General features: G+C 38.4%; 1 protein-coding gene across 2 annotated transcripts in view; it reads left to right on the top strand.

Annotated features, from left to right (window-relative positions):
* Nucleotides 1-26,681, top strand: part of FAM81A (family with sequence similarity 81 member A) — a 66,428-nt gene that overhangs the window by 7,804 nt on the left and 31,943 nt on the right. The window contains exons 2-3 of one of the 2 annotated variants that reach the window (XM_033106964.1): nucleotides 10,858-10,926; nucleotides 11,904-12,177. In XM_033106964.1, the coding sequence (XP_032962855.1) occupies nucleotides 10,880-10,926; nucleotides 11,904-12,177 (321 nt within the window). In that variant the 5' untranslated portion in view covers nucleotides 10,858-10,879. Of the gene's footprint in view, nucleotides 1-10,857; nucleotides 10,956-11,903; nucleotides 12,178-26,681 lie in introns of both variants that reach the window. The other variant, XM_033106966.1, reaches the window with a different exon arrangement.

The following is a 26,681-nucleotide window of genomic DNA, read 5'->3' as shown; positions in this document are numbered from 1 at the left end:
CCGACTCCATCTGGACCCGACCCACACCACGTGTATGGTGCAGATTTACTCGATTCCATCAGTCGTTCAGTAATCCCTGCACTGGCTAGAAGGCCACCATCCACGTCTGGAGCATCTTGAAGTTCTTTTTTTTTTTTTTTAATGGATGAGAAGTACAGCCACCCTTCACCTTTCTTCTTTCAACAGAATTCCTTCCCCTTAGGAGTGTGACAGAGTGGCAGGCAAGGAAAACAAGTCTTACAACGAAGAATCAAGGCCATTTCCACAAAAAGCCTTAGAAATACCCATCTTGGAAGCCCATAGAGGGCCTCACACTGTCCCTGGAACCTCAGGCGTTGGGCGTGCGGTGCTGGGCCTCACCCACATGGCAGCCTGAGCCCCTGGGCCTGTGTGTGATTTCTGCTTCCCTGATGTTGGGGCAACGCAGGGCTTTGACGAGGGACTCAGTGAGGGTCCTGGGCTCAAACCTCATTATGTGCCACAGGGAATGGGTACAAATTAACAGCAAATGGCGAGTCGTTCAGTCGACACAGAATTTCAGTTTTGGAAAATGGAAAAGTTCTAGAGATCTGTTGCACAGCAACGTCCATGTACTTAACACAACTGCTCTGCACAATTGAAAATGTGTAAGATGGTAGACCTTCTGGGATGCGTTTTTCACCTCAGTTAAAAAGAAATTAATAGCAAACTTATTTTAACTGAATTGTATTATCTTTTGAACCCAGAATCAATCAGGCTTGTCTCTTGGTTTTGATAGCTGTAAATGGACGATATCTGGTTGTTGTTTTTGTTGTTGTTGTTTTGTTTTGGTTTTGCTTATTGGTTTATTCTTTTATTCAAGAAGTTTTTATTTAAATTTTTGTCATTGTGAAAATAGCACACTTCATTAAAATATTTTGAAAACTAGGAAACGTAGAATAAAAATGGACCTATTGCCACTATTTATATTTTGATTTGTTTCTTTCCACTGTTTTGAAAAAATATTTTAATAGTACTCCTAGTACTGGAACCTTGCCACACTTTCCCCAGGATGACAGGGATTTCTGGGTTGCTAGGGTACCGTACAATTGAAAAAAAATCTCGAGGTGTGTTTGGTAAGCTTCCTTTGCCATTGACCTAATGTGTTCAGGTAAGGACATTTGGATGTGAGGAAGCCCGACGTCTTAGATACTGTGAAAGGCCTTATAGTGTTCCCTCCTTTGATGACGTACCCAAACTTCCCCCAGGCCCGCTTCATCACAATAATGCCATCTACATCCCCAAATATGCTAGCCCAGTACGTTTCTTGCAAGGATGGCTCATCTATTCTCCAAAATTCTGGACAGGTATAGGGACAGGGAAGCTACCTGTTAGGAAGACAAGGTGATCGTATTTGTGCTGTTTTATTTTCTTTGCACATAATTTAGTGGCACGGCCCCAACCTGAGGCCTGTCATTAGTTTATAAAAAGCTCTTGCTGTTATCAGTGGTTCCTCTTGGACCTTCTTATCAGTCCAGATACTTTGGTTTTGGAATTAGTCCCTGGCCTCTGTTACACACCCCTCTTCCTCCTCCTTATACTGAAAATAAATTACTTACCCAGACTCCAGCTATTCACACCACAGAGCAATTCCAGCAATTTGGCACAGGGTGGGACAGGGGGAGCAGTATTAAAGATTGAAACAAGTCCAAGGAAGCATCCATTCGTGGAGAGAGGGGCCTGGTGGTAGGTCAGAGAGGAGAGACAACGTGTGGCCTGCACATGGAGGGGTGTAGTACTTGTCTTTGACCCCTCCGTCTATTCTGCTGGCCCAGGGTTGGGTGAGCCCCTTACCTTGGGGAGAAGGAGAGGGGAGAGGAGGGAGCATAACAAGGGTGGAACTTAAAAGTTTGCAGGATCCATTAATTCCTAAGTTAAAATGTTTGTGCCACCTAACTTGTGGTGCCCTGAAGCAAAGCTGTGATTTCTAGGCTCTGATTACGGTTCTGTATAGTACTATAAATCTATTTTCTCATCTTATTCTTTTTTAAAAAAACCTTAACATTATAGCTAGCATATAAATATTTTCTATGTTACTTCGTAGTCTTTGTAACCATATTTTAAATAGCTATTAATATTCTTCTGAGTCGATGTGCCATGTTGGTCATTTAACCAAAAGCCATTTATAGATGTATTAACATCTAAATAAGATCCCATATTAAGTAAGGATAAAATGCTTTAAGGGTAGAGATTTGATGTAGATTAGTTACTATTGTCCTGTAATTCTAATTTTCTGGTCCCCACAATGTATATACTGTGTTTCCCCGAAAATAAGACCTAGCCGGACCATCAGCTTTAATGCGTCTTTTGGAGCAAAAATTAATATAGACCCGGAATTATATTATATTGTATTATATTATATTATATACCCAGTCTTAGTAAAATAAGACCGGGTATTATATTAATTTTTGCTCCAAAAGACGCATTAGAGCTCATGGTCCGCCTAGGTCTTATTTTCGGGGAAACACGGTAGAGCAAAATTGAGTTCTGTGCATGGCCTGGCGCTACTAACATTTTGACTCCCTTTGAGCTCATGGTCTTTTGTTTTTAAGTGGAAGAGGAAGAAGTAATTTTCTCTTTTTTAAAGAATATATAGAATGAAAAATTAATTGAAGAGGTAAAACAGACATCTAGTTGAAGCCTTCTACCTTCCTCTGTCTGATCCCCTCTATCTCCTGCTAAGAGATAAATTGGACCCTGATTTCATGAGTGTTATCCATACTCATCTTTAGATGTTACAGATTTGGCACAATTATTTAGCATATTTTAAACCTTTGTAAAAATGTCATCATAATGTTCATATCTTTCTTCAACTTGCTCTTTTACTTACCGTATTTGTGAGATTCATTCACTCTGGGACTTGTAATTCTAATTATTTTCACAACGGTTTGTTCAGTCATTGCATGAATATATCACTGTTTAGTCACCATTTGCCTAATGATGGCTGTTCAATGCCCCCCGCCCAGTTTGTTTGGTCTTAGAAACAATGCTACCTTAAATATTCTTGTACATGTCTCCTTGTGAACGTGTTTGAGAAGTTTTGGGGGTATTTCTTAGCAGTGGAATTATTGGGTCATGTTGTGTGTGCACCTTTAGCTTTTCTAGATAAGGCAGATTGCACTCCAAAGTGGTGGTGTTGGTTCACATTCCCAGAGGGTGTTTCCGTTGTTCCATGTACGAGTATGTTCCCGACAGTACTTGTTCTCGCCGCTCTTCATTTTTGCCAGTTGGATGGGATGACTTGGGCAGAACGGAGCCACTGTTGAGGAAAAACAAAAATAAAAACAAAAACAAACGAAAAACACTTGTTAAAGTTCTTATTCTGTCCTTAATATTCTTTTGAGATTTTGCTAAGCCAGACAATCATTTAGAAAGCTGTTAAATGACCTAAAAGTTAGATTATAAAATAAGTAATTAAAAATTTAAAAACAAATGAAAAATATCCCTAGTGAGCAGAACTACACCCTGTATGATTGGGTGTCAGAATCCCAGCTGACGACAACTGTGGACAGAGTACAGGTGACTGCCACTTGGCTGGTCTCTGCTGTATTCTGTTGGTTAAGGGTTAAGTCACAGGTCACACCTCACTCAAAGGGAGGAGTGCACACAAGGTGTCAACTCCAGAAGGCCAAGGTCATGGGGGCCACCTTATGTAAGGGTCTGCCCCCAAAACAGATACCGTGTTGTCATCATCATACTTCACTGTCATGGGTTGAGATATTCATCACTATTAGGACAGTCAGAGATGATCAGATTTTAGGAGACCAAGTTACCCAAGCCCGGGTCCCATCAGAGGTGTAATTCCAATTGTTATTAATAATTCACGGTGAGAAAAGTAGCTGGCAGATAGAATGGACTTGAGTTTGCTGACTCCCGCGTAGTCTCCTTTTATACACATGCACACGGGAAGCTAAGTGATGTACTTGGTGAGAATAGGCTCAGAGCAGTAAGAGTGAGCAAGGTTATCTGAGTGGGTATTGTCACTGGACCACGGGAGCTTAACCATCCATCTCCGTTATAGAGCTCTTCCTGCTGCCCCGATGCTTAGGTTCTTGGAAACACTGATAAATTTTGCCTCTCCAAATTCTGCTTTTACTAGACATGCTGTGCATCCCATCCCCCTTTCTGGTTGCACATTCATTCTCTAGTCAGAATAGAATTCAATGCATTCAATTCAACATTATGAAATGCCTTCATTTCATGTATTTATCCTTGAGATTCAGTCATCCAGCAAGCACTTATTGATCAGCTCCTATGTGCCAGGTGCTTGGGATACAGCTGTGGACCCTATAGTTTTCCCTGGAGCTCACAGTATAGAGCCAACAACTGACATTGAACCAGGAATCACAAGTGTGCTGACTGCCTTGTGGCAGTGGTGAGTTTCAGCAGTCTCTTGGACCATTCGTACAGATCCGCTGTAAGAATTTCTTCTTGATTCTTTAGATTTCATTGTCAGGGTCTCACCTGAACTTCAATCTTGAAAGTCACTTGCAGTCTGCCCCACTGGCTTTTTATACTACCTGCATCATTTTATAGGACAAAGGAAAGGAAAGGAAAATAAGAGACCAAAAAGTTGAACTAAACCGTGATTATAAATAGAATTTCAGTGTGAATGTCCATCAGTAAGGGACTGCCTAACAATTATGGTATATCCATTCCATATATCCAATATCCATATGGAATATTATGCAGGCATTAAAATTGTGATGTGTATCTTTATATATTGACATGGAAAGATGTTCATGATATAGTGTCAATTGGGAAATGCAGGTTAAAACATAGTAGAGAGTATGATTTCCCTGTTTTCAAAAAATAAAATTACAAGGGAGTGAGGCAATGGGTGAAAAAGGTGAAGGGAAATATAGTCAGTAATATTATGAGACATTTGCACGGTGACAGATGATTATTAGAATTATTGGGGCGATCACATTGTGAGGTACAAAAATATTGTAAACCTTAAACTAATATAACTAATATAATATATACCAACTATACTTAAAAAAGAAAGAAAATTTAATGTACTCGTATGCTGAGGAGAGATCTTAAAAAATATAAATTGATATAAACATCAGTAATTTCTGAATGGTGATTTTTACTTTATTCTTTACGCCTTTATGTAGAGCCTAAAATTTAATATTACATACTTTATTAATCACAAAAAGCATTTTTCAGTTTAAGAAAAGTGGTGTCTTAAAATGTCCCAAATTTCTTCATACAAAATACAAGTGTTGCAAATCTTTTTTTTTTTCATGTATGTGCTCTGGTTTCAAAAATACAAGTGACAATAGCATTGCTTCAGTCCAGCTGTTACCTCAGTACACATTGATGCCAGCAGGAACACCTTTAAACAAATGAAAGGAGCAAATGCAAGTATATAATAATTTCCCCACTAACCCCACACACTAAACAATGTAATAGCTCTTGAAACAAATGAATACTATTTGCTGAACATTTTATGTAAAGTTTTATTTAAAAAATAGCAATATTTTCGCTCAGATGTGATGAAGGGACATCATCCAGGGCAGGGAAAGGAACCGGCCCTTACTGGTAGCATATCCGGTGCCCTAAGGCCAGACGCTGTTCTGGATGCTCCATAGCCTCCCCGTGGGTAATGCCTGGTGACGTTCTTTCCTGGTTGCGTGATGGTGGGCCAGGTAGACATTTCTACGTCTCAGTTTCCTCTGGTTAAATGGAGATAATAAGAGCAGTCCCTTCACAAACGATTGTGAGAATGAATTCAATTCCATACATGGAGTCAGGCTCCATATATGCCTGACACGGGATAAACAACTGCATAAGAGTGAGCAACTGTGATTCACGTGGTCCCCCAGCTGACAACCTAAGGCCAACCTGCTAGGATCATATAGTTACTGGGGAAGCCAAGAGTCAAATAAGGGTCGTTATGACCCCACCCCCCATGTGTTCCATGATAGAAAAGTGTGTTGGACTGTAGTTGTGAAAAGGAAGCGTGAGAGAAGGAGGGAAAGGTGACACAGATGACGGAAGGAAAATGTGCAGTGGAGATGGGTATTTAAGAAAAAGGAAAGGGCAAAGGAAAATGAATGGAGAGTAATGAGAGGTAGAAAAAGAAAAAGAAACTTGGAGGAGAGGAGGCAGAGAGAGGTGAGGGAGAAGAGCCAGAAGAGAGTTGGGGAGAGAGGAATGAAGAAACTCTGGGGGGCCCCTCAGCCCCTAGCTCCCCAGGCCCTGTGCTGCCATTTTCTCTATGGGCTGAATTCCTGGTCTAGCCTCTCCTCCCTCTCACCTCTTCTGACTTCTGCCTACCCCACATACCCTCACAGCTTGCTTTTCACCATCCTTGAGTTTCACAACTTCCTGATCACTCCTCGCTGCCCCAGGACAAAGCCCGAAGGCCTCAGCATGGTGTAGAGATAAGTTAGAGAACAGCTCCACCTGTCTTTCTAGACACACCTTCAACTATTCTCCGCCCTCTAAACTTTCACTCTAATTTTAACGATAGGGAAATAGGCTCTTTTCTTTTCTCCACCAAATTACGATGACTTTATTCATAAATGCTTTGCCTATTTTTTTTTATTCTGACACTCAGCAGAATACATCCGTGCTGTATTTTAATAGTAAATTGAAAAACTAAATTTGTATATGATTGGTATTTAATTTTTCAGTAGAAGTTTTCATTTTAATTTATTAAATTCATGTATCATTTACATTAAAATTATATTGCAGGTATTTCTACCCAGTGTCACCTTACTTATAAAAATATTGTAATTGATTTGCTTTCATGTCTGCTTTTTCATTAAAATGTCATATATTCATATAAATATCTGAGAATATATTCATATATATACTATACACGAGGTCAGACAATTAAGTTCGCGAACTTATCCTAGAAAAAGTGCTAAATATCTAGCACTTTTATCTAGCACTCATTGCTAAATATCACTACAGTCACCTTCGAAGTACTCCCCTTGGGAAGCTACACCGAGACCAGTGACTAGTCCACCCATCAAAGCAATTTGGGAACTCTTTCTGTATGGCCATCAGAGCTGTCGTTGTATTACACTTGATGTCCTGAATGCCATCAAAATGTCTTCCTTTCAACATTTCCTTTATCTTTGGGTTAAGAAAGAAGTCATTGGGGACCAGATCAGGTGAGTAGGGATGGTGTTCCAATGCAGTTATTTGTTTACTGACTATAAACTCCTTGTGTATTGTTGTGATGCAAGAGCCATGAATTGTTGGTGAAAAGTTCAGGTTGTCTAACGTTTTCATGCTGCCTTTTCAGCACTTCCAAATAGTAAACTTGGTTAGCTGTTTGTCCAGTTAGTACAAATTCATAATGAATAATCCTACTGATATAAAAAAAAGGTTAGCAACAGCGTAGCAGCAAGTTCGCGAACTTAAATGTCAAACCATGTGTGTGTGTGAGTCAGAATCCTTATAATCACAAATAAGTATTTGGGTTTAGATAATAGCATTTCACTTTACTCTTGTGTGAATCCTCAAATTCTATTGATATATTGCATATTTTGGGCATTATGAGTTTTCTTTTTCCATTTCTTCCAATTCTTTTCTCTTTGCTTTACCTACCTGTCCCTTCCTCTAATTTCCCCCAATTTTTTTAAACTCATAAACTGGAGATTGATATTTTAACAGCAAAACATGACACAATCAAAATAATATGCAACCCAGACCTGCTTAATGATGACGTGGACCAACTCGCGGTACTAGAGATCAGATTTATAAATGCACAGGAGCTGATGACCTCAGGCAGGTAAACCAGAAGGGACAATGGGAAGATCTGGAAATGATCTTTGAGAAGCTATTTAGTCCAGCAACTTATTTATTTGTTATCCTTATTCAATATAGATCCCATCGTTCAGGAAAAGAATCATGATTCCAACTAACCAAGCGATGTAACAGATAATTAGTCATGAAAAAGGGGCACCAATTCTAAACAGACCTCAGTGTGTGTTGTGAACTCATGCCACGTGGCACTTCTCATCATAGACAGTGCATAGCTCTTGGTAATAGGAAGGTTTGTTATTTAAAGTAATTCAGACAAGCAGTGGTAGATAGACTCCTTTCCAGAAAGTTGATGTTTCTGGGCTTCTGTAGCTCAGGCAGGATAATTCCAGGTGGATGAAAAAGGGAATCCAAAAATCTCCCTTCATTTACAAATATTATATTGAGTGTTACTGTTTAGGGTGCAGAATCAGTGAAGGACTATACTTTTTTACTAAACCATATTGTCGAATGCCTCTCTTGCTGCAATTTCTGATACTGGAACATTAGTCATGCTCTCATTAACAAACATGTGTGGGGTCTTCTGGGTCAGCTCTATGTCTATTAAGATTTGCAATGTGTCCTTAAGGAGCATATAATTTAGTAGGGGAGACAGACTATGAAACAGCTACCAATAATAGCATAATAAGTAGCATATAATGCACAATAAAGAGCTGCAGAAATACAAATGAAGGAGGCATTTTATTGCATTGAGTGGCTTAAAGGATGAATACAAGTTTTCTAGGGAGGCAGGGAAGGGAAGGCATTTCTAATAGAGCACACAGGCCAAGGTCTGATGGCAGCAAAGTGCATGGTATGTTCAAGTGCTGTGGTGGGGAGGGTGGCAGTGAGTAAGGTTGGAGTTGACTGCAGAGGGTGAATCTGGTAAGAGTGGCCAAGGATGCGGCTGGAAGAATGGGTTAGGAGTAAAGGAAGTAGAGGTAGTGTTGGAGTGTGGAGGACAGAGGGTGTGGAACAATCTCTTCTCTCGACTTTGGGAAATCCTAGTCATTCTCATCAGCTCTTCCCTGACTTAGCTGCTACCCAGAAAAAACGGAAGCCCTCTCTTTTTTTCCTCCCAATGTGTTTTCTTGATGTTAAAGAAAAAAAAAATGTATTGAGGTATAATTGATGTATAACATTATATTAATTTCAGGTGAACAACATAATGATTCGATAGTTGTAATAATTGCAAAATGGTCACCCCAATAACTGTAGTTGACATCTGGCACCATATACAGTTATAAAAATTTTGTGTGTGTGATGAGAACTTTTCAGATTTACTTTCTAATGAGGTAGTGTGGCCGAGCGGTCTAAGATTTACTTTCTTAGCAACTTTCAACTATGCAACACAGTATTATTAACTATAGTCACCACGCTGTACATTACATCCCCTTGTCTTATTTGTTTTATAACTGGCTGTTTGTACCTTTTGAACACCTTCACCCATTTTGCCGCCTCCTCTCGCTCCCTGCCTCTGGCAACCGTAAATCTGTTCTCCGTATCTATGAGTGTGGGTAATTTTTTGTTTGTTTTAGTTTTGGTTTTGAGATCTCACATACGAGAATAAGTGAGATCATATGGTATTTATCTTTCTCTGTCTCACTTACTTCACTTAGCATAATGCCCTCAAGGTCTATCCAAGTTGTCACAAGTGGCAAGATTTCATTCTCTTTTATGGCTGAATAATATTCCATTGTATATATACCACATTTTCTTTATCCATTTATCTACTGATGGACACTTACAAAGTTTACGTATCTTGACTATTGTAAATAACGCTGTAATGAACATAAGGTGCACATATCTTTTCTAGTTAGTGTTTTCTTCCCATGTTTTTTTTTTGTTGTTCATATGGTTTGTTAGCCACTTATCCCATTGTTTCTTGGTTGGTTTAGAAGTCTACCTTTCTCTGTAGGCTGTAAAACCTTTGAGGGAGGGGATTTTTGTCTGTTTAGATTAGTTGGCTACATAATGGGTGTCAAATAAATGTTTCTTATGTTGGGCTATTCTATAGATTAATATTTTAACTAAGGTATTTTACAGCTTTAAAATGGTAAAGATTCTATGATTCTAAATATTAACATCTTCTACACTGTCCTAATTTTATGTCATCTAAATGGCAGAAATTATTATCTTCACTGAAGAACTTCTGTGGCATCATAGCTTGTTTGGCATGAATCACTTTTTTTCTTCAATGTAATTTGTTTAAATTCAAAGTTCTTTGTCTAGGAAAGTGAAATGTTCACATTGTGAAACCCTAAAAATAACACACTGGAGAGATGATGCCAAAAAAAATGGTTTCAATCAGAAATGCTTTCTGAATCCAGCATCTAAATGAGAACTAATTACTGAATCAGATCACGGTTACTAGGCATTCATTGTTTTAAGGCAATTAACAACAGTATTGAGAAACCTAAGTAGTGAAATATTTTAAAGACCCTCCAGTTTTGTTCAGATTTCTAATGTGTTGTCATGATCAAATGTTCTTTATATGCAAGTTGTAATATGAATGATTCTATCTTATAATAAAGTTTTAATGAGGAATGTCATTCTCATTCTCTTAGTGGATGGAATGGTTCCTCCAAATCAGATCATACATTGTTTTATGTAAGATTAATTTAGAAACAAGTGCTCTTATTTTGCTGTGTAACTTACTAAATTTGCTGAAATCAAATTTACTAAGGTAGTTTCCTGTAAATTTCTACGGAGAAGTAGAAGATTGAATGAGCCTGTGTAAGAAACTATCTTGTTTCTGTAAAAGTGGTTTCTCAACCTTGAAATGCAGATATGGGGTGAGGAAACTTAGGAAACTCCATTTAACAATCCTTGTTGATCTATCTAGCAAGGCTTGGTGGTATTAATTTCAGAAGCATTTTGATGTTGCTTGATTCTTTTCTCCTTAGTTAAATATTTGCTATTATTTCATATATAAAATATAAGGTCTTTAATAATAAACTGATCAGCATGTCAGCATAATTTATGATCCCCTTAGTAATTTAATAATGTGCTTCAGAGGTCATTTAAGTGCTAGATATAAACTGTTAAATAATTTAATGCTTATTTTTTCAACAGATGTGAATTATTAAGAAGAAAAATGGCCCAACGGAGCACTGTATTTCCTTCTCTTGTCACCAAGGAAAGGTATAATATATGGAAAATATGCATCTAAGGTATACTTTTTCTTTCCACGAATCCCAGCAGGGCTGGTGGTGGGTGTGATGGTCATTGTAAAGGAAGCCTTGCAGTTGTTACATTATCCAAGAATGATTTTGTTCAAGGGCAAGACAAGTGCTGTTGGTCCCCTCTCCAGCTTTGAATGTGTAGGATACTGTGGACCGCTCAGTGCCCATGAGAGATGGAGATTTCAGTAGCCCTACAGTTGTCCTTCTGGTCAAAGTAAAATACAATTCTAGAGACCTGGGGCCTGAGGGCCCAGGACTTGCAGTTTGGGTGTCCATAGACCAGTACTGGCTCATGGAAGTACATCGTTTGACCTGCATCATCTTAGATACTTTTTAAATGAGTTGTTAACACTTAAAAATCAAGTGATTTCACATTCAAGTCTGGATTTCCTGGCTCTTCTTGAAACATCAGGTGATCTGGAAAAATGGACCTAGAGTTTCCAGATGGCCACGCGTGGGTGGAGCAGAACTGTGGCTCCTAGTTGAGGAATGCCCTTTCCAGTTTTCCAAAGCCCCCATCACTCCCTATCGCAGTGAGTGGTGTGCTTCACTCACTTATGTCACCTGCCTGACCCTCGTGGACACTTTGGGTTTGTAACCACTGCTTTAAGAGAAGGGAGGAGGAGGGCATGTCAGGATATTTTGTTAATAAGCTTGATCTTGATAACACAGCTTATACTGGGGAGACAGCTCAGTGTCTCGCTTTTGGAGGTCATGGAACCTGCCATCGGAACACTTTACTCTCTGGGTACGATGTTTAAAGATGCTGCTTGGCTTGCGAAGAAAACTTTGGGGCAGAAAACCCTGCCTCAAACCCCATTTAGCTTGTAGGGGTAGATAATTTGCATTTCCTTCTCTGGGCAGTCTTGCATCTGGCTTTCAACATGGCTTTTTCCTGATTCACAACCCTAGTAACGCTGCGGCTCCTTCCCACAGACGTGTTAGGACCATGCCGCGTCACAGCCAATCCCTGACCATGGCACCCTACTCCTCGGTAAGCCTAGTGGAGCAGTTGGAAGATAGGATCCTCTGCCACGAGAAAACCACCGCCGCCCTTGTGGAGCATGCCTTCCGGATTAAAGATGACATTGTCAACAGTTTGCAGAAAATGCAAAACAAAGGGGGAGGCGACCGCTTGGCCAGGCTTTTCTTGGAGGAGCACATCAGAAACATAACGGCCATCGTGAAGCAGCTTAATCGGGATATTGAGGTAAGGTGTGTGCGTTGGGTGGGTTGCATTCCTTTCCACAGACTTGCTGTACGTCACGGGGTGGGCAAGTCCAATTCCCACCTCCCAGGCTGTGCTGCCTTCACACCAAAGCTGTCTGTCTTGCCTATTCTTAATGATCCCCAAGGAAACAGCTTGAACAAATATCCCAGTTCCATTTATTCCAGTATTTGATAGCAGTTACTGTCAGTGTTATTTGTGTTTAATCTAAATTTACCTTGCTGATTATTAAGTCACTTTGTTTTGTTAGGCTTGCAATGGAGAGAGAAAGAACTAGTCAAATACTTTCCCTGTAAAACCCTTCATATTGATAAAGGCAGCTATTAAATAAATTACTAGGTCAGCCTTTGCTCTTCAGATTAAATGTTTCTAGGTCATGACGATTATATACAATACAGTTATTACTCAAACAACCTAGAGATTTGAATTGCTTCTCAGACTCCCCTTTTATTGCTTCATTTTTCTCTGCACTGAGCCCAACAAGAAGCCGATATTGTCTATTTTTAGGATTTGTAAATTTATTGCTATTTATTAAGCAATCACAGGGACCACATAATTTAGTTCAGAAAGCTTAAGATCCTTTAGGACTTGGGTTTCCATCACTGAACAATGTTAATATCCTTCACATGTAATTTTTAAATACATGATTAAAAAGGATATGATTATATTAAGGAAAACCTTTGTTTCAAGTCATGGAGATTGTGTCTTAATTGTGCGTAGGACATTAAGCCTCATTTGTGTGTGTGTGTGTGTGTGTGTGTGTGTGTGAGATTTGTGTCTGTGTGTGTGTAATTTAACAGCCTTATAGCGGTATTTTAAAAGCCACAAAAATTCACCCATTATCAGTGTACAATTCAATGACTTTTAGTAGATTTATAGAATTGTGCACCCATTCAGTTGTAGAACATTTCTGTCACGCCCAAAATGTACATTTGCCTGTTTGCAATCAATCCCTACCTTCACCCCAGCCCCAAGCAACCATTAATCTGCTTTCTGTCTCTATAAATCTGTCTTTTCTAGATATTTCATATAAATGGAATCTTATGAAGTCTTCTGCATCTGGCTTCTTTCACTTAGCATTATCTTTTTGAGATTCAGCCATGTTCTAGCATGTTCTTTTTACGTCTGAGTAGTATCCTATTGCATGGGTATGCCACATTCTGTTTGTTCTTTCATTAGTTAATGGACATTTGGATTGTTTCCAGCTTTTAGCTATTATGAATAAAGCTGCTGTGAACACTTGTGTACAGATCTTTGTGTGGGCACGTGTTTTCATTTCTCTTGGGTAAATTACTAGGAGTGGTATTGTTGGGTCTTACAGCAAGCTTATGTTTAACTTTTTTAAAACATAGTCAAACAATTTTGCTACACCATTTTACACCTCACCATCAGTGTGAGAGTTCCAATTTCTCCACATCCTCACCAACACTTGGTATTATCTATCTTTTTAATTATAGTTGTTATGGTGCATGTGTAGTGGTATTTCATTGTGGTTTTAATTAGAATTTCCTTAATAACTAATGATGTTAAGCTCCTTTCATGTGTTTATTGGTCATTTGTGTGTCTTATTTGATGAAATGTCTACTCAAGTCTTCTGTCCATTTTTTAAAAATTACTTTTTGTTGTGATAAGATATTCACCATTTTAACCTTTTTGAAGTATACAATTCATTGACATTAAGTACATTCAAAATGTCGTATGCAACTATCACCACTATCCATTTCCAAAGCCTTTTGACTATCTCAAACAAAAAATCTAAACTCTGTTCCTGTTAAACAATAACTCCCTATTCCACGCTTCCCTCAGCCCCTAGTAACCTTTATTCTTCTTTTTATCTCTATAAATTTACCTATTCTAGGTATGTCGTATAAATGGAATCATACAGTGTTTGTCCTTTTGTATCTCGGTATTCACTTAGCATGTGTTTAAGGTTTATCCATGTTATAACATGTGTTAGAATCCACTTTTAAATTGGGTTATTTATCTTATTATTGAGTTATAAAAGTTCTTTGTAGAGTCTAGATACAAGTCCCTTCTCAGATATGTGATTTACAAATACTTTCTTTCATTCTGTGGTTTATATTTTCATTTTTCTACTGGTGTCCTTTGAAGCACAAAATTTTCAAATTTTAATGAAGTCCAACTTATCAGTTTTTTGGGTTTTTCTATGGTCTATACTTTTAGTGTTGTTCTTAATCACTGTTTGCTTAACCCAAGGTCACAAAGATATTCCATATTTTCTTCTGAAGTTTTAGTTCTTACATTTAGGTCTGTGATCCATTTTGAGTTAATTTTCATGTATGAAATGAGGTAAAGGTCCAAGTCAATTTTTTTCCATGTGGATAGCCAAGGAAAATCTATCATTTCTTCATTTGTCGCTTTGTTGAGAGTCAATTGACCATAAAATATAAGGGCTTATTTCTGGATTCCGTTGATCTGTATAGTTTTCCTATGCCGGTGCCACATTGCCTTAATTTCTTCTAGCTTTAGAGTACATGTTGAAATCAGGTAATGTAAGTCCTTCAACTTTGTTCTTTTCAAAATTGTTTTGGCTATTCTAGGTTCTTGTCTTTTCATTTAAATCTTAGGATCAGCTTGTCAGTTTCTGTAGAAAAGCCTGCTGAGATTTTGACAGAAGCTACTTTGAATGTATAGATCAATTTGGGGAGAATTGCCGTCTTAACAATATGGAATCTTATCATTTCAAACAACCAACTTTTGGTTTTATTAATTTTTTTCTATTGCTTTTCTGTTCTCTATTTCATTTATTTCAACTCTATATTATTTCCTTCTTTCCTGATTGCTTTGATTTAGTTTGTTTTCTTTCTTTTTCTTTTCTAGTTTCTTAAGGTAGAAGCTTAGGTAATTGGTTTGAGGTTTTTTTTTCCCTGATGATAGTGTTTAAAGCTATAGTGTCCTCTAACTGTGTTAGCTGCTCCCCATGAATTTTGATATGTTGTGTTTTTGTTTTCATTCAGTTAAAAATATTCTAAAATTTCCCTTGTGATTTCATTTTTGGCTTATGTGGTATTTACAAATGTATTGTTTAATTTCCAAATGTTTGGGGTTTCCCCAAGTTTATTTCTGTTATGGATCTCTAATTTAATTCCATGTGGGCAGAGAATATACTTTATATATTTTTAATCTCTTAATTTACTCTTGTTCTATCAATTATTAAACTCTCTAACTCTTATTGTTAAATTGTCTATTTCTCCTCCCAATTCTGTCAGTTTTTGTTACATGTATATTGGGGGTCTGTTGGTAGGCATGTATACATTTATAGTTGTACATATCTTCCTGATGTATTGACCCTTTTATCATTATAAAATGTCTCTCTTTGTCTCTAGCAATATTTCTTGTCTTAAAGTTTATTTTGTCTGATATTAATATAGCTATCCAGCTTTTTTATGGCTATTGTTTTCATAGTTAATTTCCTTTTTGATAATTTTCACTTAGCTTATGCTTAAGCAAAGTCCTACTCTACCACATGGTTACCAACGTCCCCTGTTCTTTGAGGTTCTCACGTATCTTTACTAAGGACCGAAATTCACTCAAAATTGTACCCTTGTTGAAGTGCATTTGTTTTTAGGATTCTAAAACTTCTGGTCTATACTTCTTGGGCTAGTGTTTGTTATTAAGGGAACGTACTGGATCTTTGTTGCTTTGGAGACTGATGGCATCCATTCCAATGTCTTTTGGCCACAAGAATTTCCTTTCCTTTTGGGATTTACCTTTCTTCCATTGAATGCAGACTGGAGAGCTGTTCATCACCTTTTTAACTAAAGAGGATTAGAGTTCAGAACTCAGGCCAGAACATTGAGACTCTCACTTCCTGGAACTTGAAACCTGAGCAGAGTGATCCAAAGCCTGTAAATGGCTGGAGGGTCTGCCCTGGAGCTGTGCCTGCAGGATACTGGCCAGCGGTTCCTGTTGCCTAGTCCCTAGGAAATGCCTTTTGTGTCTTTTTCTCAGTCTGGATCCCCAGCTGCCCTGTTGCTTGTGTGCACCTCTCCCTTATATCCTTCCAGTAAATTCCAGTATCCCCTCAAAGTTAGTCAGAGTCGGGTTCAATTGCCTACAAACAAAGAATTCTAATGACATCAGAGGGGGCATAGAAAATTTAAGAGATTGCTGTAGACAATTTACTTGTTTTTGGAAGGTGTATGTCTGTATTTAGAATGATCTTTCCAGTTTTATATTTGCGTGCTAAAGCAATTTTGTCCCAAAGGCTGAATAACTTGCCAACCCCAAGTTGGCAATTTCACAAAATTAAAGAATCCCAAGTTAAACATTTCAATTTTGAAAAGGGTTAGAGATAGATTAGGGAGCTGATAGCTCTGCCACACCCAAATCTAGAGAAGGAGACAGATAAAATCAAAATGGGGATAAATAATGATTCTCAAGTTCTCATCTCCTCAACCAATGACAAAGCAGTGTGCCATTAAAATATACAAACACTTCTATGTATCATCTTAGAAAATCATGTGACCTCCCCAATCTTTCCATGCCCAGCATTTCCCTGTGGGTACTCAGCTGGGTTCCCTTTGCTTATGTGGGTGGTGGACAGTCTAGAGACTGGAGCCAATCTATCCTGGTAAAAGCTGAAAGTAACTCTACTCTTAGGAAACCCTGGACTTATTTTTTCCTGTCAGTGTAAGAGTTGATGGTTCTTTAGCTGCAACTGTGGGATCTGGGGAATGATTTTCCCTTTGGAGGCAGCTTCATACTAATCCAACAATCAGAACCACTTTAAATATATACCTTCCAACTTCAGCTGAGCCCTCAATGCTGTTTAATAGTTCCTGCATTCTAGGAAGCCCTCCCTGCTAGTTTCTCTTCAGTTCCCTTTCCCTTAAGTTATCCTGAGCACCCAGCACTGGCCAACTATAGCAATAGCATTTACTGAATAGGATTGTTTCTTTACGAGTTTGTTTCCCTTGATAGATTGTGAGCTCTTCAAAAAGAAAGGGACTCATCTTTGCATTGTCCAGCACAATGTTTGGAGAAAAATGTCACGAATGCTTAGTAAATGAATACATGCCCAATTCAGAGTGAAGCCAGTTGCAGATTTGCTGGTAGCAAGAAGGACTAGCAGAGACGCTGAGGTAGTCTATGCAAACTGCATTCCTTTTCAGAGGAGGCATCAGAGGCCCAGGCAAATAGAAGACACTTGTGTGAGGTCTCAAGGCCAGTAAGTGACAGTGCTGAGGCTAAACCCAGATTGTTAAACTCTAAAGATATGCTCATTTTACTTATCTACTTTGCCTCTTGGAAGTTCTTCTAGAAAGCCTGATCTTAGGTAACTAACTACCAAATGCACAGGCAGTGCTATTCAGCCATTCTTTGCTTCCTGCGTATTTCTACCCCTTCAGGAAGAATTTTTTCATAAAACTAGGTAATTCTAACTGTAATTCCCACTAGGTTCTTCCCTGCCCCATCATTCCTTTAATACAATTTCATTGAACTGCTCAGCTAGAATCATTAGCAAACATACCTAGGAATCTAAACTCATCAATCATTCAGACTTTCACTAATTATTTTTCTTTCAGATGTGTTTTTAACATAATTTTTCTTTAATGTATTTCTTTAAGATGATTTTTTAAACAATGTGCAATGTACCAGGTTTTAATTGCAATTCTGCTATTTATCCACCTGAAACACATTTTATTTGATGATTATTCTTGCCTTAACCAGACAGCACTCTTTTCCATTTACATATATTTTTGCAGTGTGCAGTTTTGTGAAGGAAATATTGATTTCCATTGTAGAGAGGGAAACTGAGTAAAATCTAATTCTGCTAAAAATTTTTACTTTGCATATATGAGAATTTATGTTTACTGGTAATAACTATATGTCATTATACGGTAAGAGAAGGGAGTTTGTAAACTTAATGGACTGATACGAAAAACTAATTACATAGTTTTATATATATATATATATATGTATATATTTATATATATATTTATATTTATATATATTTATATTTATATATTTATATTTATATAGATATAGATATAGATATATTTATGATCCTAAGCATGTTTAACTAAACATATCCTAAATTAGGATTCTTGATAAAATAACAGAATTGTGACATTGTAGCCAAAATTTTAAGAAATGAAATTGTAGTTTAGATTAAAAATTTTAAAATACTAAAAGAAAGTCTTCATAAGTAATATAAAATTGGGAGAATGGGTATTATATGCAAAGGCAATATTTGCATATTTAAAGCAAAGAGGTGTGAAGATAGTCATTGTATTTAAATGATGTGAAAAGTGTATTCTTTTGTCTGTAGTTTCTTAATGAATTTCTTCTGTAATTTGCCTGGTTTTAAAATTATTCTTATTACTGGCTTATACATATTTTTCAGTTCACTCATTAAAATTTTATTGGGTATCTGTTTTGAAAACAAGGTGTCTCTGCAGGTGATTTTATATTACAAAACTAAAACTGAAACCATTCTTAACATATAAAGCTTTCTCCAGGTGCCTGATAGAGCTAGTCGAATTGAGTTATGTTAATACTGCATCTTGGTAAATTTGCGTCTTGCTGATTCTCTACCATGTGGCTCTGAACACAATTATATACAGGAAGAAAAGTAAAATATATTGTTAAACTGTTAGCCTATATCATCCTCAAGAGCTAGAACTGAGCCTTAATTTTTCTATTTTTAGCACGTAATAGGAGCTCGATAAATGTTGCATAACCAAAGGCTCCAGGGTCCTTGGCCCTTCCAGAACCCTGTAATTATTGTCCATATTCTGTCAGCAGATTCCAATGTCAAGACACACAACTCTGGTGTACTAGTTAGTACACAGTAGGTACTTGATAAATGTTGAATGAAAGAATTATTGTTTTAATATATTCCCACCCATTGTCTGCATTGGCAGTTTGCCTTGTGATGTGCAGTATGTAATCAATTATTTATTCCTCAGAAACTTTCCACGAAATGTAGTCATCATTATAAATTTAGAAGAGGTAATGCAGCCAACTAGGAATTTTACATGTCTGAATTATCCATACCGTCTTTGATTTAAACTCTTACGAATCACTGGAAGACAAATCCTGGTGAGCAGTCCATGGCCTTTTTGTTGGTAGTAAGCTTTCCCTTCCATTCCAATTTGAGGGCTTGGGGAAGTGGTTGGGACCCCCATGTGCCCTTAGCGCTTTTACTATGTCTTTGGGGAACGAGGCAGGGGGGTCTGCTACCTGGCTGGCTAGAATCTGCAGACCTATTCCTGGGTTCCATGTGCTCAAGCTTCATAAGGACCCACTAGTGTGGGGCGTTGGCTTTGACTTAGTTGGGTTATGGGAAACTGTATTAAGCCCTCATTGAATTGACTAGATTGTACATATATTGCTAGTTTAACAATTTGTGAATGAGCGACTGCAGAATTTTTTGAACTCCAGTGATGAGAGCAGAGTTGAGCTTTATTAGCATGTCACAGCAGAGGTGTGGACAACAATGTCAACGTATAGTGGGCTAGACAGACGGGAACTTGGTTCAGTGTGCATCTAGCACTGTCAGCCAGGAGAGAGTCTTGGTTACTGGACTTCATGTATTTTACTTAAAAAGGGAATTTTGGCCGGTAGCTCAGTGATCTTGTCCCATTGGAACAGGTATATCAGCAGATGGACTTTGGTGATTATCATCTGTATTAGTCAGGGTTCTCCGGAGAAACAGAACCAATAGGAGCTTATTGACTGATTGATTGATTGATTGAAAGGTATTGGCTCACAGGATTATGGAGACTGAGAAGTCCTACCATCTGCCGTCGGCATGCTTGAGACCCAGGAACGCTGGTGTAGTTTGAAGGCCTGAAGAGCCTAAGAGCCAGAGAGCTGATAGTGTCAATTCCAGTCCACTGAAAGCCTGAGAACCAGGAATGCTGAGGGTAGAAGGTCAACGTCCCAGCTCTGTCAGGCTGAAAGCAAATTCCACCTTCCTCCTTTTCTGTTTGGGCTCTCAAGGGTTTGGATGATGCCAGCCCACATTGAGGAGGGCCATCTGCTTCACTCCGTTCACCAATGTAAACGTTAATCTCTTCTGGAAATACCATTACAAAAACACCTAGAAATATTGTTTAACCAGCTCTCCGGGCATCCCATGGCCCAGTCTAGTTGACATAATTAGCCATCACATTATCCAAATTCATGTTGTTTTAACTCTACTCACTGTTTTTGGCTTGTCATGTGGCTTGACTCTAGGGGGTGAAGACAGTGAATTGAATGGAATTTGAGTATTTGTTCAGTTTTGTTGATTGAGGTTTTTCATTGTACATTAACAAATTGGTGTTTTGGTGTCTGCGCTTGTCTCCCGTACATTTTAGCTTGTCTGAGTTCATCTTTGAGGACCTGATCATTTTTAGGTATCAGCTAGCTATAGTCTCTGAGCCTTCAATGTGGAAGACCAAATCCTGGAACATGGAGCTAAATTAATTGATAAATTACTTAGCTACCTGCGGAGAACTAGGTATTGTTAGAGGCACTGGGGCCTCAGGAGGGACCCAGACATGCAAGGCCCCTGTTCTTAGGCCTGCTGCACACTCTAGTGGAGTTTCGGGGGGTGTGCGGTGGTAGTAGATGCTAAGTAACCAAGGTGAGACAAGGTTAGACTTTCAGGGTAAGTCAAGGGCTATAACAAGATAAAATGATGGAGTGTGATTTTGGGGCTATTTTAGGAAGGGTGGTGGGAACGTAAGGGTACATGTGAGCTGAGACTGAAATGACAGAAAGGGGCCGGCCACGCCAAGGTGGTGGTGTTGGGGGAGGAGACACACAAGGAACAGAACATTCCAGAGAGAGGGAACTGCAGGTTCCAAGGCCATAGTAGGAAGAAGCTTGGCATGTTTGAGGAACAGCAAGAGGACCAGCGGGACTGAGTGTCATGAGCTAGGGAATAGGACCAGATCATTAGCCTTGAAGCTGTGATGGGAAGTTAGGAGTCTGGAAATGGGAAGCCATTACTTAATTTTAAGCAAAGGAATTTAATTCATTCACGCTCTTGGTGCTGGGGTTATAGTTGTGGATAAAAAACAGATAAAAAACTCTTGCCCTTGTGTTGCTTACAGACTGATTAATGTTTCAAAAAGGTCATTTTGGCTACTGCATAAAGGATTGAAAGGGAGCAAGAATGGAGGAAGGGAGACTGGTTAGGGGCTGCCATGGCAGTTCCGGGGCAAGGTAAAGGCAGCTTGGAGTAGGGGAGTCACTATGGAGATGAGAAGTGGATGGATTCTGGCTCTGTTTTGGAGGTAGAACTGACAGGATTTCCCCCAGGCTGCGGGGGTAGAGAGACTTCTGTTTAGAACGAGGCAAGTTTTAGGGGCCCATTGCATGTCTAGGTGGAAATGCCAAGAAGGCAGTTTGCTATATGAGGCTGGAACTCGGGGGAGTTTTAAGTCCTAGTGTGAAGATTAAAAAGGCACGTAGGGAGATACTATCCCATGAGGCCCTGCTCTGCTGAAGTTGGGCCTTTCTCCGGGTGATACTGGAGTTACACTTTCACTTCCAAATCCTCACAAATCTAGCAAGAGTTGGAGAAGGAGAAACACAGCTGTTTCTTTCCTGGTCATTCCTAGGTAACATTGGCCCGTCTGGAGGGTGAGACCCAGGACATGTGTCCTCATCATTTTTCCATAAGACGCATGACGTCCACTGTGGGGCTCACATCGGGGTGCCATTCCCGACTGTCTTTGGGAAGGGAGCTGCTTTAAAGACAGGCCATATCTTAGAAAGAATTTAATGAAGACTTGGGACATCACTTTTTCAAGGTGGTTGGCCTCTTTCTGCTTGTGTGGAATATGTTGTTGTATAGATTTAGGCCACACACTTAGCACCCTGTAGTCTTTCCTGCTGCAGCTGAGCTGCCTAAAGGCAGGCCTGGCGCCCAGCACATAGTAGGCATGCAGAAAACAGTTTCTTTGATTGAATTGGCAATAATAGAGAGTTGATGATATACGTAGGGTTGTGACCTTTTTAAGTAAATACATCATGATGATTTATTGTTCCAGAATGACAAATTAGGGAACATTATTGGCTTTACAGAGGGATTGTTTTTCTAAAGCTTCATTATAGAATTCCTTTAAATAATATGTTCTCTAATGCCTTCTGTTTTCACATAATCTTTCAGTAATGTGAATATTAAGCTCAGATATAATTCTTTTTTAGTATTCAAAAAAGCATTTCTAATACAATATTTTATTTATCTGCATAAGGATTCTGAAAGTTAAATGGGCTTTTCTTATTTCTCAGCATTAACCCCCCCCCGACACACACACACACACACACACACACACACACACACACACACACACAGAGCATATACACACTTGTTTTTCTGGTTATAAAAGTAATGTAATCCCTCTCTAGAGATGAACAAAATGTTAATTCTAGTATTATTTTCTATATATCTTATACACAGCTGGAATCATGCTGTATATTTATTTTGTACCCTTTCTTTTTGCTTAACATTAAATTGTACACATTTCCCTGGTTTTTTTTAGGTTGGTGCAAAAGTAATTGCAGTTTTTGCAATTATTTTAACCTTTTAAACAGCAATTACTTTTACATCATCCTAATAAAAGCCCTCCACGAACCTCTTACCAGTTACGTATAATATACTGTGTAGATAGCTTGCAAAATACATGGTATGTAGGTTGCATTATGAAGACATTTTTATGCATATATTTTTGTAATGTTTCTTATTATTGTCTTTAAAATTAATTCTAAGAGCTAGAGTGACGGGGTCAAAGGTTATGAACATTATGAATATATTTTGACGGATCATGCTTCATATCAGGAAGGACCAACAGTGTATTTTCAATTTTTGATAGACATTTTAGAATCATAAATTAAAAATATTTGCTTCTTTAATAGATAGAAATGGTATGTTTTGGGAGTTTTCAATTTTAAAAAGATTTTATTTTTTAGAGCAGTTTTGGGTGTACAGCAGAGCTGAGCAGAATGCACAGCCTTCCCACATACTTCCTGTCCCCACGCGTGCACAGCCGCCACACCACAGTGGTGCATTGTAGGGCATGATTTTTATTTCCTGTTTCTTTGCTTACTAGAAAGGTTGAACTTTTAAAAAAAAAGTGTTTAGTTATTTTTTAATCCTCTTTTTTGAATTGCTGTTCATTTTCTTTGCTTAGTGATTTTTTGAATGAGAAACCACTCAGATGAAATGATTGGTTAGAGCCTTTGTCATTTGCACAGTATCTAATACAGCACTGCTCCAGGAATGGTCTACGGATCATAACTGTCTGGGCCCTTTTCCTAGCTTTGGCTCTCTTGGGAGTGGGGCCTGGGAATTTGTGTGTTTAACAAGCCACGTGGGAATACTTACGAACCCCAAAGATATGTGAGAACCCCAAGTCTTAAGCCTTATTATAAACAAAGTTTTGGAGCATTCCATAAAAAAATAAAATAAGTGTTACATTCTATTAACTATAACTAACGAGTGTTACTTCCTATTGAAAGAGAGCACACACCAGCACCTTTTTATCAGTGGGAGAGTGTCAGAACCGATTAGTCAGATCTGAAGATTTTTTTGCAAGAATGTGTTGGGATGACTAACGTTTTGTCATTCACAGGTGATTGTAACTGGTTTGCATGCTTAATAGAGCAAGTTCATTCAGAAAAAGCTAGAAACTATGGCAAATAACAGATAGGTCTAGCAGTTCCAAATTCCTTTTAGTGAAGGTATTTTTATGGTTGTTGTTTTTTCAACTGTCGCTGACACTCCATCTATAGTGGCTCCAACTAGGTCTCCCATAAGGAAAGCTGAATCCTCACATTCCGAATTTCTACTTTTTACCAGGAAGTTTGAAAATTCTAAACAATGTATGTAAGTGCATTTATGTTATACTTAAAAATAGTTAAGAAAAGAGAGCACAAAAACAATTCATGCAAATTATATTACCTAATGCGGCTTTCCTGTTCATTTGCAAATTGTCAGTATATCAGAAATCATCAAATTTCTAGAAATAAATAGTTACAAATAGATACACATAAATGTATCCTTAAGAAACCCCTAGATTTGTGCAGGAGGTAATGGGAAGGTGGTGGCTTAATCTCACTCCAATGAGCAGAGAACAAAAAGAAACGTCACACCAAAGGGGGGCCCAGCAGCTGGAGAGAAGAAGAAGTACAACACTTAGAGCAGGCCTGAATGAAATAGGATACAGGTAGACCTTGAATGAACAATAATTAGGGCATGTGATGGGCTGAATGTTTGTGTCCTCCCCAAATAATATGTTGAAGCCCTCCCCTCCCCTCCACCCCCATGTGATGGGCATTTAGAGGTGGGGTCTTTGGGCGGTAATGAGGCTTAGATGAGTTCATGCGGGCGGGCGCCATGATGGGATTAGTGCTCTTATAAGAAGAGGAAGAGAGACTAGGGCTTCCTTTCTCTACCATGTGAGGATTCAGCAAAAATGCAACTGTCTGCAAGCCAGGAAGAGGGCTCTCCCTAGCATGCTACCATGCTGGCACCCTGATCTCAGACTTCCCAGCCTTCAGAACTGCGAGAAATAAGTGTTTGTTGTTTGTAAAACATTCAGTCTGGTATTTTGTTATAGCAGCCCCCACTGACTAAGACAAAACACTTCAGGAAATCCTGGTACAACATAGAATTTCTTTCCTGAACTTAAATCTTTAAGTCAGTAGACGAACTAGAGACAAGCAAGGATGGTTACTTTTATGAATTGAATTAATTGGCACAAGGCAAAGTAGAAAAAATGGTGAAATATGAGAGCCAAATACAAAGAGAGAGGAAAAAACCTATACGGAAAAAGATACAAGACTTAGAGGACAGATCCAGGATACCCAGCATATGAATAATACGGGTTCCAAAAGGAGACAAACAGATGAAGAAACCGTAGTTACATAGCAGCAGAAAATTTACCTGACTTGAAAAAAAATCTGAGACTATAGATTGAAAAGTTCACTGAGTTCTAGGTAGAATTGAAAAAAAAATTTTTTTAAAGAGCCACAGTTAGGTGGCTCTTTTATATTTTATATTCAGAATATTTTATACTTTAATATTATATTTTGTATTCTGATAAATTTCTGAACTCCAAAGATGGAGAGAAAAAAATCTTACAAGCTTCTAGGTACAAGGAGCCAGGGTATTTATAGAAGAAGAAGCATCTGACTTCCTGTCAGCCTTGACATTGACTGGGAGGCCTTTAAGGCAAGAAATCTATGCCCTTTCAATTTATCACTCACCCTTCTGGATGAGGGAAGGATGATTATTGACATGGCAGGAATTCAAAGAGTCTTTCATCCAAGTGTCTGTTCTGAGGAAAATGCTAGAGAAAAGACTAACCAAAACACAATGAGTTTGCTCAGAGACCCTAAGATAGGGGAAAAGGAAAAGGAAAAGCACAAAGGTAATCAATGGTCCTTAAGAAAAGATCTATATCATTTCATGTAAATGGGTATTGAGAAATGCCTGGAACTAGGTCACAAAAGTGCTAAAAAAGAAAAAAAAATTATTGGAATAGAAAAGACATTCTACAGGCAAAATTCTAATGATAGCCCAACTAGAACTATTGAGTTATGTTAGCAAAACCTAACTGAGGTGGGGAAGGGCAAGAGGAGAGAAAAGTAAAATCCTTTCAAATAAGTCATCTGGGTTTGAAGGGTGAAAGAGTGAGGACAAAAAGGTGGTATAAGTGTCATGTGTTGAGGAGAGGGGGAGTGTCGCGTGGGCAAGAACAGAGCCTGGAGTAGACGTGTGTATGGTTATGAACGTTGGGAAAGGGAGGGTAACCCTTCATGGAATAGCAGTGTCCAGGAACATTCTCCAGTTAACCAGGGGAGGAAAGGCAATCAATGGTAACCTGATTAAACCAGTCAAAATTAGGAAAAGGAGAAAGGAAGCAATACTGAAAAGCAACATAAATTGTAAATACAGAGGGTGCCAAAAAAATGTGCATACATTTTAAGAAAGGAAAAAACTGTATTAAAATTGTAATACTCAATATATACTGATAACAAAAGATGAATACAAGTCATGTGTATGCATTTTTTGGCACCCCCGGTATAAAGTGAGATGAATGGATGAATGAAAACACAAACAAATAAAGCAACGTAGTGTCATGATTGAAAGCAGTCTGTGGAGCCAGACTCCCGGGTTCAAATCCCAGCTCAGTCAGTTTTTGACTGGCTTTGGGCAAGTTACTTAACTACTTTGAGATTTCACCACCTGGGGAATGGGGACGATAGTACTACCTCATAGGGTGTTGTAAGGATTACATGAGTTAACATACCTAAAGCACTTAGAACTGAGCCTGGTATACAATTAGATCAAACAAGTGTTTGCTTCATTATTTATGAAACATAGTATCAATGTAAATATTAGGTTAGGTGAAACTTAATATTAAAAGCACTAAAAGAGATAAGGAAGTTTATTATATAACAGTTATGGCCACTTATCACAAATCCGTATGTACCAAATAAAATGGCAAAAAATATATATT

This window comes from Rhinolophus ferrumequinum, chromosome 6 (assembly GCF_004115265.2).
Source record: "Rhinolophus ferrumequinum isolate MPI-CBG mRhiFer1 chromosome 6, mRhiFer1_v1.p, whole genome shotgun sequence".
Classification (NCBI taxonomy): domain Eukaryota; kingdom Metazoa; phylum Chordata; class Mammalia; order Chiroptera; family Rhinolophidae; genus Rhinolophus; species Rhinolophus ferrumequinum.
This window is presented reverse-complemented; position numbering and strand designations above follow the sequence as displayed.